Source organism: Dendrobates tinctorius, unplaced genomic scaffold, assembly GCF_039654945.1.
Source record: "Dendrobates tinctorius isolate UK_male_01 unplaced genomic scaffold, ASM3965494v1 ptg000082l, whole genome shotgun sequence".
NCBI classification, from domain to species: Eukaryota; Metazoa; Chordata; class Amphibia; order Anura; family Dendrobatidae; genus Dendrobates; species Dendrobates tinctorius.
Genome location: NW_027361750.1, coordinates 2,619,780 through 2,632,939, shown reverse-complemented (window position 1 = coordinate 2,632,939; position 13,160 = coordinate 2,619,780). Strand labels below are relative to the sequence as shown.

General features: G+C 42.4%; 1 protein-coding gene across 3 annotated transcripts in view; it reads right to left on the bottom strand.

Annotated features, from left to right (window-relative positions):
* The window catches only part of TRPA1 (transient receptor potential cation channel subfamily A member 1), a 255,109-nt gene that overhangs the window by 25,869 nt on the left and 216,080 nt on the right, over nt 1-13,160 (bottom strand). For all 3 annotated transcript variants that reach the window (XM_073583844.1, XM_073583843.1, XM_073583845.1), the window contains 4 exons: nt 10,448-10,577; nt 8,883-9,065; nt 5,986-6,054; nt 3,981-4,100 (listed from right to left, as the gene is read on the bottom strand). In XM_073583844.1, the coding sequence (XP_073439945.1) occupies nt 3,981-4,100; nt 5,986-6,054; nt 8,883-9,065; nt 10,448-10,577 (502 nt within the window). The remainder of the gene's footprint in view (nt 1-3,980; nt 4,101-5,985; nt 6,055-8,882; nt 9,066-10,447; nt 10,578-13,160) is intronic.

The following is a 13,160-nucleotide window of genomic DNA, read 5'->3' as shown; positions in this document are numbered from 1 at the left end:
AGTTATCAAGTGAAATCCTGAATTCCCCAGTCCAAGATGAATATGACATGGAGTGCACTGATGCACAGCCAGTGCTATATGATTCTGCTGGTACATTCACCCAGAGCACTGCATTGCCCTCACAGTCCACTGAGCCAGATTCTGACCCTGATGAAACTCAGGTGCCCCTTCCCGCATACTATACCACCTTACACGGTGACACAGAGGAAAGTGCAGATGAAATTGAAGAGGAGGTGATGGATGACCCAGTTGTTGACCCGGATTGGCATCCACTGGGGGAAGAGGGTGCCGCTGGCAATAGCTCAGAAGAGAAGGAGGATCCGCAGCAGGCATCGACATTGCAGCTGCGGTTATCTGGCAGGTCCGAAGTAGTCCAAAAACGTGTTAAAAAACAAAAAGAGTTGCAGGACAGCTTGGCCAGACGGTCAAATTAGCACAGCGTGCAAGCCCTGAAAATTTTTCCCATAGTAGGAAGAGTGCAGTGTGGCAGTTTTTGCCCAAAATCCTATTGATGAGGCAAAGGTTATTTCTAAGAAGTTCGGAAGGACCTTTAGCCGAGGGAAAAATCTCCGAAATTTGAATACCAGTTGCATGCTTAGACATGTAAACACCATGCACTTGCAGGCCTGGACGGACTACAAAACCTCTGGTAGCACACGTGCACCTGCTCCGACTGAAGGTAGCCAGCAACGCTACATTGCTTCCCCAACTGTAAGCCCACTGGTTAGCACACCACCAGCAAGAAATGTTGAGGTGACGTCGCAAGGCCAAAGCAGTCAGGGATCACAATGTTTTTACAATGCAAGACTGCATCTAGGCCATCACCACCACCACCATCATCACCATCACCAACCCCCTCTCAGTCCGCCATGTCCACCGCTAGTTCCACCATATGCAGCTCTCAAGTCCAGCTCACCCAAGCAAAGACTCTGAGTAGGACAAGAAAGTACTCATCCTCTCATCCACGTACACTGGCTTTGAATGCCTACATTGCCAAACTGATCTCATTAGAGATGATGCCCTTCCGTTTGGTTGAAAGCGCAGCGTTCTGAAAGCTCATGGCCTATGCTGTCCAACGCTATGACCTACCCAGTTGGCACTTCTTTTCTAGAAAAGCCATCCCTGTCCTCCACCTGCATGTGAAAGACTGCATTGTCCATGCACTCAAACAATCAGTGAGTGGAAAGGTGCACCTCACAACAGATGCATGGGCTAGTAGGCATGGCCAGGGCCGTTACGTGTCCATCACTGCGCACTGGGTGAGTGTGGTGGATGCAGGGTCCACAGGGGACAGCGGCGGTTGGACAGTGCTGCCTAGCCTATGGTATAGGGAACAGTTGGCTGTAGGCATTCGACCCTCCGCCTCCTCCTCCTCCAGAAGCGAAAGCTCGTCGACAGAGCACAGTCACACGAGCACTCCATCAGCTGCTGCCAGTGTTGCACACGAGGTGTCCCACTGTCGAACAGCTAGTGGTAAGCATTAGCAGGCTGTTTTAAAGATGATGTCTTTGGGCGACAACAGACACACCGCGGAGGTACTGGCCGACTACTTGCAGCGTGAAACTGAGTCATGGCTGGGCAGTCTACATCTTGAGCCAGGCAAGGTAGTCAGTGATAATGGACGTAATTTTGTAGCGCCCATAGCCCTGGCAAAACTCAGACATACCTTGCCTGGCTCACACCTTGAACCTGGTGGTGCAGTGCTTCATAAATAATTATCCTGAGTTACCAGCCCTGCTGCATAAGGTGCAAAGACTGTGCTTGCACATCTGTCGCTCGCCCATAGACTCCAGTCGTATGCAGAGGCTGCAGCGATCACTCCACCTCCCCAAGCACCACCTAATCATAAAGGTTGCAACAAGGTGGAACTCCACCATGCACATGGTTGAGAGGCTGTGCGAACAGAGGCAGGCTGTAATGCATTTGTGGGAGGATACACGGGCAGGCAGTTTGAGGGCAGACATCGAGTTGTCGGGTGTGCAGTGGTCAAAGCTGAAAGACCTCTGTAAAGTCCTTCAGTGTTTTGAGGAATGCACACGGCTGGTAAGCGCAAACGACGCCATCATAAGCATGAGCATCCCACATATGCGTCTGCTCATGCAAACTTTGATGCACATTAATGATCAGGCATCTGCAGCGGAGGAGGAGGGAAGCCTTGATGACTGTCAGGCACTGTCTGCTCAGGGAACTGTACTGGATGAGGTGGAGGAAGAAGAGGAAGAGGAGGAGGAAGATGAGGGGGATGATTATTTTGGGGAGGAGGATGCTTCTCAGGGTGCAAGTGAAAATGTTGGCTTGCCAAGGTCAGTTACTGTGTTTGTGCGTGACAGGAGGGATGTGGATTTGACAGAAAGTGCTCCTCCACCCACCACTGACAGTGCATGATTGACACCTGGAACATTGGCCCACATGTGCGATTATCTCTTGCGGATCCTAAAAAGGGACCCCCGCATTGCCAAAATTATGAAGGATGATGACTACTGGTTGGCCAGCATCCTCGATCCATGCTATAAAGGCAAATTACACAAACATCATGCCACAGGAGAACCTAGAGCTAATATTGGCGAACAAACAAGCAACTCTGGTAAACCGTTTTTTAGAGGCATTCACAGCACACAGCAGTGGTGCAGGTTCTACCACGAGCCGTACTGGGCAACATGGAAGAGGTGTTCGTGGTGCACACAGCTGAAGTGGCGTTGGAGACAGGGGTTTCATGACCATGTTGTGGACTGATCTCTCGAGTAACGCTCACACGACTGGTAATACTGAATCGATTGCAATAGACAGGAGACAGCAGTTGTCAACTATGGTTCAAAATTACCTCTCCTCCCCTATCTATGGTCTCCCTCACAGTTCATTCCCCTTTGACTACTGGGCCTGTAAACTGGACACCTGGCCTGAATTGGCACAATATGCCTTGCAGGAGCTTGCTTGCCCTACTGGTAGTGTGCTACCTCCATTCCTCCATTTGCAGCTGCTGAACCTCCAGCCTACACCTCAACATATGCCAGTTTTTCCACCTCCCTAACTGGGCTGTACCCCCCACAATTTTAGCCAAATAACCCCGTTTTCAATGTGTTACTATTATTATAAATTAAATTAAGGTTGACAAGGTTAAGTAACAAGAATTGATGTCGTTGCCATTGAAATGGGCACTGTAGGTGTGTTTACTGTCCTCCACTCACTGCCGACTTTTATTCCCCATCGACTAGAATTGGGGTCGGGTTTCGGTCGGAACTCCAACTTTTGCCGATAGTCGGCCGATTTCGTTCGACTCGACTTTTGGTGAGATGAGCGACTTTTGGTGGTCCGAAACCCGACTCGACCCTCCCGGAGGCAAAGTCGCTCATCTCTATAATACAGTATATATGTCCTATATTCTTCAGGTCAGCACAGTTATAAGATGTCATTTTGCCATGCATTGTGAATTCGATAAAAAGTAAATAAAAATAAAATCTGTGCATTCCTGTTTTTTAGCTTTGTATATTCTTAATTCCACTCCTGAAGTAATTGTTGTTTTGTTTTCCTATATTGAGTGAAAAAATATGCCTATTAAAATATAGGGATTAAAAGAAAAGTCAAAATAAATTAATAAATAAACCGTATACTTTTTTTAATTAGAAGAGAAATGTAATACACTGCTTTCGTACTCATTGAGGCCAATATAAACCTTATTTAATGGAATCCTGTAGTCAGCGTGAACAAGTGTAATTTGCAATATGGACAAATAGATGAATATGTGCAAAAAATCATTAATATATTCCTCTAAGGCTGGGGTCACACTTGCAAGAAACTCGCACGAGTCTCGTGTCTCAATACCCGGCACTCGGGACTGGAGTGTGCGGCTCCATGTATTTCTATGCAGCTGAGCACTCCGATCTGAGTGCCGGCGGCAGTGCCGGGTATTGAGACACGAGACTAGTGCGAGTTTCTCGCAAGTGTGACCCCAGCCTAACATGATAACGCAGAACAATACTCACTGATTTGATTACCATTCCCCATATTCTTGGCCGATTGGGGTAAACAATAGCACTGACTTGATCCACTCGCTTCAAGAACCAGTATGGCAATTTCTTCTCTAAATTTGTATGGAGATTCACCTAAACATAGCAAGATACAAATAAGTGCTACAATAATTGATAGATATTTCTGCTATTTCATCTGATGAAGGCAGTGATCAACACTGATCAAAGCACAATGGGAAAGTCTAAGTAAAAGCTTTATTGTGTCACCTACATCCGGATGGAGTACAAATTGTCCAGCAAATAAAAAAGTTGTATTGAATATAAAAAGTATAACCACTGCATTAACAGTGCTGCTGGCAGAAGAGGGATCTTAAAGTCCCATCCCCAGGTCCGCCAGGAAATGCCCATTAACTGAGCGTGCCCTCCTTTTAGGGCCAGGAAAGCCCCAACTTAGTTGGGATTGTACCCAAAAATTCAGGACAGTCCCAGAATGTTCAGGAATGTTGACAACTATACAAAAGGCAAAGGGGTAAAACAACAGTTATTCATGTCTTTAAATTAAACCTTTTGGAACAAAATGATTATTTAAATGAAGTACAGGTGATTGGTGCACCCTAGTTGTGTCTGAGCAGCTTAGTGTATCTTACCACCTACTTGTTTTCTATCTATCTACTTCCTCTTCTTCATTGATTGACAGATCTGGCTTTATAGGAGCCTGATTGTGGAGATAGATGCAAAACAAGTTTGTAAGAAGGTGCACTGAATTCCTCGGCCATGTTAAGAGTGCAAGAGGGGAACCTGCCCTTTTTTTGGAATGTAAATTTGTGCTGGCAGACTCCTTTTAAAGAGAAGCAACTGAAGAAAAAAAAATATATATAGCTTATGAGCCCCCGAATCTGATAAGTTACTAGTAGAGGCAATCTGTCACCAGGTTTTTGCAACCTCATCTGAGAGCAGCATTAATTAGGAAAAGAGAAGCTGATTCCAGCGATCTATCACTTAGATTACTGGGTACAGCAGTTTTGACACAATCAGAGTTTTTAGATGTAGCATGTAGCAGAGCTCAGGAAGTTGACCCCACCCACACCACAGCTTTCTGTGTACATTGTATAGTGACAGTAAACTGCCTGATGCAGGAGGGGGTGTGGTCAGACCAGGGATCATGTGCACTGTAGTCCAGGTAGTGATAATCTCCTGGAGATAAAGTCTCCATTGAATGGAAACAACAGCACACAGCCTAATAATTAACACATCCCTGAAATCTGTGTCTCAGCTCCTATCATAACAAACACTTGCTGACAGATTTCCTTTAAGAACCCTTTGTAGGTTTAAAACATGCAGGCTATGTGATTTTGGATTATATAAGCTGATTCACAATGTTTTTAATAAGTTTAATTGTACATTAAAATTCCATTTTAAACTTGTTTTCTCATTTGCTGATGTTGGAACTTCCATATAATTAGTCTGCCACGAGTTTAATGGCCACAAAGGCAATCACAGCTCCAGGTAGGATGGTAAAATACAAGTGTAAGCCTACTGTACTGTGCTGTGCTGGCATATACACTTTGCAGACATTTAAAAAGGAAAAGGACTTTGATTTATTATGCAAAGAAACAGACAAGTGTTCTAAGGATGAGTTCTAATCGCAGCACGACCGCCATTTCTCTGCAGTAAACTCTCTCTATTGTCTCCGTTTTTGGCTTTGAATATTGTCTCCCCTGTTCTAACATGCACAGAAATCTTGCTTTCCTGTACTGGAGCATGCATTGTACTCTTCCCTGCTGTGTGCCAGCTTAAGAATTTTTTTTTAACCCCTTCAAATCCATCCTGTGCGAAGAGATGGTGGAAGCAGTAAACACAGAGCGACCCCTGTTTGACAGACCCTCAGTCAGAGTACCTGAGACTGAGATTACCATACAAATGATGAGTGCAGAGGATCCTGACTATCAAAAAGATCTTGCAAATTCCAGAGAATAAATAATGCATAATTTTATATTACACAGAAACTTTTAAAATTCACCTGCATTGCAATTCTCTTAAGAGCTGCATTCCGCTGTACTTCTGCGATGTCACCTACAGCCAAACCAATCTATGGGTTCAATAAAAAAAGAGCACAGTTAGTCCAGACACAAGTCAACATAGGTGAAAAAAGACTCATATCTAACATATTCATTTTTTATCATGAAAACACCAAAAACGACCCCATAAGGATATTTTAGAAAATATCCCTAATTATAAGTCAATTTCTAAAACTGACCCCATAAGGATATTTTAGAAAATATCCCTAATTATGAGTCAATTTCTAAAACTGTAGTATTGTTTTTGCCATTTCCACTTCTTTCCAGCTTTTCTCGTATTTACCGTATTTTTCGGACTATAAGACGCACCGGACCATAAGACGCACCTAGGTTTTAGAGGAGGAAATTAGGAAAAAAAAACTGAAGCAAAAAATGTGGTAAATTCTGTACTTAATATCCCCTATCCTGGTAACTATGGCCCTCTCATCCCCATCCTGATACACATGGCCCCCTCATCCCTATCCTGATATGAATGGCACTCTTCCCTATCCTGGTATGCATGGCTCCCTCATCCCTATCCTGGTATGCATGGCCCCTTTATCCCTATACTGATATGCATGGTCCTCAACCCCATCCTGGTATGCATGCCTCCTCATACCTAACATAGTATGCATGGCTCCCTCATCCTTATCCTGGCAGGAATGATCGTCCTCATCCCTATACTGGTATGCAGGGTCCCCATCTCATCCAAATATGCATGGCCCCATCCCTATCCTGGTATGCAGGGCCCCATCCTCATCCTGGTATGATTGGCCCCATCCCAGTCCTGGTATGCATGGTCCCATCCTTATCCTGGTATGATTGGCCCAATCACGGTCTTGCTATGTATGGCCCCATCCTTATTTTGGTATGATTGGCCCCATCCCAGTCCTGGTATGTATGGTCCCATCCTTATTTTTGTATGATTGGCCCTACCCCCATCCTGGTATACATGGTTCCATGCCGCTGCCGGCGGTCACGTGAGCCGCCACTTAAGAGAATTGAATATTCTGAATATTAATTTCTCTTAAGTATCGGCACATGTGACCGCCGGTAGCAGTAGGAAACCGGTGACTGACACTGTGCTCTACTGAAGAACAATGAATACTCACTGCTCTCTGCGATAAACTGTCCCGGTGAGTATTTCGGCAGCTGTACTCTGCTTGTGAGCAGCGTATGACATCCCTGCAATGCGCTGCTTACAAGCATTAAGCAGCCTCTTGCAACGGAGCAGGACGCTGCGAGGGAGCGGAGGAAGGTAAGTGTACTAGTTTGTTTTTTTAATCTTTTCTGATGGGGCCATGCATACCAGGACCAGGATGGGGCCAATCATGCCAGGATGCCAAAAAGAAATGAATATTCATTGCCCTTCAAACCCATGGGCGTGGAATGTAGTGAATATTCATTTCTCTTTAGCAGCGGGCAGAGGAGTTAGCCGGAGCCGCCAGCTCCTGCCTCTGTGACCAGCTGCTCCGCCGAAACCGCTCCCCCACCTCCCTACCACAGCCAGAGCCGGTACATCCGGACTATAAGAAGCACCCCCCATTTTCCTCCACATTTTGGAAGGAAAAATGTGCGTCCTATAGTCTGAAAAATAAGGTACTTATATATGCTCTAAATGGAAATGCGCAATAAACGAGTGTCGCCCTACTCCATTGTATAGTTCTTGGAGTTAAAGAATATGGGCCAGGCATTTAGTCTTCGTTTGATTTATTTCATGTAGAGAGTCTTTCCTTACTTTAAAAGTTATTGTTAATGGATCCAGGGGGTCAGGGGGCAAGGAAAAGAATCCTATACTCACCTCCAAGACTGGCGTCACTCTTCCACTTTCAGTACTATGCCCTCAGGGTATCAACATCTAGAAAAGGCATAACGTGACTTCACATTCTGTCCAAGTGGAAGGAACTGGCTCAGACAGATTATGAAGGCTGCAGTCAATCAGCTTTGCAGTGGTTACATTATGCTTCCTCCGGATAACGATGATGACCAAAGACCAACAAGGGACAAAGTATCAAGTGCCGAAGCATGGTGTCGGTCTTGGAGGTGAGTCTGGGTTTTTATTATATTTTACCACAGCCTGGGCTTATTGACAATGGCTTTCAAACTAAGGAAAAGCTCCCTTTAAGCATAAGTGCTCTCACTTATTATGTTTCCTTAACCTTTGGGGAAAAATCATAATCAAACCTCTTAATAGTTAATGTTGGTTTAAAATGTATCTCCCATACTTGGCTTTCTATGGAGGCTCTACACATGGGTGACAAACATCAATGTGCACAATAAATTTGTTGTGGCAGCAAGAATGAATGTGACTGGAGGAATCAGACAAAATAGATGGTCCAAGATCATTTGTGTATGTTTGTTGGATATATATTATACATTTTGGGTGAATATACGTTGTTCCATGCAAAATGTTTTCAAGTCATACAAGACATCTAACATATATCTATACTAATATTTATGCTTGTTTCATTCTTTATATATAGCTTTTTTACATTTATTCTTGTAGAATATTTTTTACTTTTGTGTATTTTGTTATCATAAGGATTTTCACTATTTTCTTACTGAAGAAAGTATTATTTAGCTGGATATCTTGGGACGAACATAAAGCCTCATATAATTTGTTGAGCATGTACCTTTAAATAACAGAAAAGAAAAAAACAAAAAACAATCAGAAAATACAAACCAAGGAGACACATATAAATCCACACACAAGCACACATGGACCCATACATAAGCACACGTACGCACACATACACACGCGCTCACACTATATCCCTGCTTTGATCAGTTCTATTTTGCTAGACACTAAGTGATGAATTACCATCAACATTTTTTTTCTACTATATTAAGTATGACTCACAAGTAAGTTCATCAGAAGGATTGGGATTAATAAAGTGAACACAATCAGATGAATAAATGTTAAAATTGGATATTCAATACGATCTTCAAGTAATGGTTCCAGAAAACTATCGTGGTAGTTGATGTCTCCAAGCATCATGGTAAAGGTCTGCATTAGAGATAGAATTGGAGTCTTGAATGCTGTCTATAAAAGAAACAAACAAAACAAGGTTAATTAAAATCACATCATACAGTTATGTAGCAAAACAATATTCAACAATGATACTGCTGTAAAGACTGAGAACTGAGAAATAGGAAGAACTTCCAAAGTAGGTAGAACATTAAAGGAAACTTAAGTGATCATCCAAGTAATGAATACTTAATATAGGATAAAAAAATGATCAAAATGATGTAAGAGATCAATATGCTAAGTATGACAGTCTATCTATGCTTCTAGGACTGCAGAAAACATTGTGCATATTATATGTGAATCCTAGACATTACAGCATGGCAATGCACAGTATTAAAGCCCAGGTTGGGCAGAAACCAGCTCAACTAGCTAGTCGGCACTATGAAATGTTTTATTACTTGTACACCAAGAAAGATCAAATTGGCTCTTACTTTATAGGGAACCTGTCAGGCAATTCATAATGCCCCAAACCATGGGAAGCATGATTGGCAGCCTGACTTCACAATTGCAGCTGGATTTTTTTTTTCTCTGAAATATTCCAGCATTTCAGAGAAAACTTAGTTTGAAAATCCAGAAAAGTTTCATTGCCAGAGACCAAACTAGTCCAGGTGCTGCCCCTTCTGGCTTTTCCCCATCACCACAACAGGTGATTGACAGGTTTTCCCAAAATACACACGAAGGAGGGACCTGTCAATCAGCTGCAGCAGCACTGGGAAGAGGCGGCTGGGGGCGGAGCAGGACCAGTCTTGTCTCTAGCTATGGTACCCGACCGGTTCGTCAAAGCATATTTTCTCAGAAGAGAATTATATTGCTACAATTGTACAGCCACACTGCAATGCATGCTGCCCACGATTTGGGCACCTTGAATCGCATGACAGATTCTATTTCGCTACAGTACCTCATAATCAGCGGTATTCTGCCTGTAAATTGACTATCTACTGTATGTCAATGGACTACATACTGTAAAATAAGATATAGTACCTGCCAATAATTTCCAGTTGATCTAACTATACATGTTTTACAGTTGTTGACCTAAAATCTTTTAGTAAAAGATTCTATTACGACTAGCGTGCTATCAGCTCAGGTGGATGAACGCACAGATCCCGGTTCCTCAAGGCTGTCACTTTGCATATCCATATTGATGTATTGATGAAGGATCTGCTGGAGTGACATGCATCTCACTCATTAAGATGATGACATATCAGCCTTCACAGAAATGTCACTATCTACATAATACCATCCTTCTGTTGACTCTGTCCGAGGGAAAAATTGGACACGTGCACAGGTCCATAGACTAGTATTGGTCCGAGTGCATTCTGGACCGAAATAAAGGTTACCTGCATCTGCCTTTAGCCTGCTAAAAAACATCTAACAACTAACTTAAAAATCTAACATACCTGTGGAGACAGCACTGCGTAGAAGCTTAATCCAAATCCCAAAATCAGGAAGAAGAAGATGAGGATAATTCGCACAAGTGTTCTCAGGATCTCCCAAAACATCACTATATAAATTCCACATGTTTCAAACCTACAATGATTTTTAATAAATGACATTGTTAGTTGCCATTACTGTCATTAGCTTTTTTTTTAGTTGAATGGCAATGTTCAAGAAAGTGCATTATAATATTACATTGGACACTACTCATGTAATATCTCTATAGGGATGTACACTGACTCTCCAGGTTCAGCTCTGCTTTTATATTGATCTTATCCACCTCTAGGGTGTATTGTAACCAACTCAAAATTCATTGACCTGACATACTTTTGAAATACTGTACTTTTAGGTAATTGTTGAGTTACTGAATGTATGATTTATCAACACATCTAACTCATCATTTGACATGAACCATTTTCTAATAAAAAGAAGAAATATTTTAAAGGTGTATATATTAAACTGTTTTCCCTAGATACAGTCAGTACTTCTCGCTCTATATGTCTTGAGATAATGACAAGTGGTCAAAGATTGCCATATTGAAAGGTGTAGAGTGAGTGGCCACAGGGAAGGTTGTGCCAGAGTCTATGAGAAGCAACATTTTGCCCTCCCCCTATCCAATGACCATCTCCGCTTCTACTTAGTGTACTATAAGCGTCACTCACAGCTACCTGTGCAGAGTGCATCGCAAGTTAGTTTGTCATCGATATGAAAAGCTACCTTTGTCCTCTCTGTCACTGCCTATACTGAGCGCAGCAGCTAATGGCAAACTACTCTCATCTGCCGCACTTTGCATAAGCAGCAACCAAGATGAAAAAAAGATGAGCAGCTAACGTATGACGTTTTACTGAGTCGTGTGCACTATGTTATACTGTCTTCATTCATACTATTAGATGATTTTACACTTTTATACCCCTAATGTTGGTTAGGACCAGGTTTACACTTAGGGATAGAGCTAGAGTTAAGGTTAAGCATAGGGTTAGGTTTAAGTTTAGTTTTTAGGATTAGATTTATTTTTAGTGCTAAGGATAGGATTAAAGATAGGGCTTTACCTCGTCATAACATTAGGGTAGTAAACTTCTTACATGAAAATGTGATGAAAAATTAAAAAGCAGAAAAAAAAAACATAACTTTTTGTTTTTAAAATTGTAGATCTGATTTCAACAAAAAGCAGAAAAAACTAGGAGGTCCAAGCACAACTTATTCTATCAGTATTTTCCTAAAATGACAAGATTCCTTTCACATGCATAATTGGCTCCAGAAATTATTTATCTCATCCAGGGAAAGCTGGGTGAGGTATAAAGAATCCAGAAAAGCTAGATATCCCTAGCAAAGCCTAGTTTGTGAAATGCTCCAGTAAATTCTGAAAGCCTGACATTTTTAAATATTATAGGTAGGTTTGGGGTAGGGTCTGTCTTTCGCTTCCAGATTTGGTTTTCTCTCTAGCCCTCTGACAGTACCAGTGTTGGACTAATTCATTACTGGGACTTAGAAAGGTGTGCAGTGTATGCACTTCAGATAGAGGAAAGATGAAGGCAAGAAGGTGGCTGTTCAATAGACTCTGCGACTCAAATCTGTCAGTCTCCAGTTGGTGTTATTGGAGGTAACACTTTTTTTTGTTACTTTTTTCATGTGGTGCTAGTAGTCCACATGCGCAGTCAGGGAAGCTGATGTCTAGTTAATTTGTGTTTTGTGCCTGGATATGAAGGCTGTGTATTTATTCTGTACTCCAATAATGTAGAGCAGGAGCGGCCGTGGTTGAATCAAACCTGTCCCTGACTCTTACCGCACTTGATACCATTTTGCCCAACGCTAAGTGGCTAACTTCCACAATGTGTATACATGGGACTATGGGATGGAGAATATGTATGATGGGTATATGGGCATGGGACTATGGGATGGAGAATATGTATGATGGGTATATGGGCATGGGACTATGGGATGGAGAATATGTATGATGGGTATATGGGCATGGGACTATGGGATGGTGGATATGTATGATGGGTATATGGGCATGGGACTATGGGATGGAGGATAATTATAATTTTCTATAACTAACCACAGTTAGTTACTATGCCCGGGCAGCGCCGGGCTCTTCAGCTAGTATTTTGATATTATTGATCAAGTAGCCTTCACCCTGGCAAAAAAGAATAGCACTCTATTGTTATACTTCTGGTTTTGATAATTGTGGGATAGATTCTGTAGCTGGATAATATCCTAAACAAGTCACGGCTTTACTTGTCCTGGGTGTTATAGAACACAGTCAGTCACCTAAACCAGGCAGAAAATTTAGGCCACATTCACATGTTCAGTATTTGGTCACTATTTTACATCAGTATTTGTTCCACTCCTGGTTTCGGCTCACAACCAGAGGAAAAGTATAATAGAAACACATCACCACTTCTGTATTTATCACCCATTCCTGATTTTGGCTTACAAATTCTGATGTAAAATACTGACCAATTGCTGAATGTGTGAACGTGGCCTAAAAAGGAGACTGGGAGAGCAAGAAAGCCAAGCATTGGTGAAATTCTCCAATCAGATGGGGCAAAAAATTGTTTATTGAAGCATTTGGGATTAAATTAGTAATGTAATATTTTAGTTTCATGCAAATAATGCATAACCGACCCATCTGTTCTCCTGACATGTATTTTAGTAAATGTATACCCTGTGAGAGCA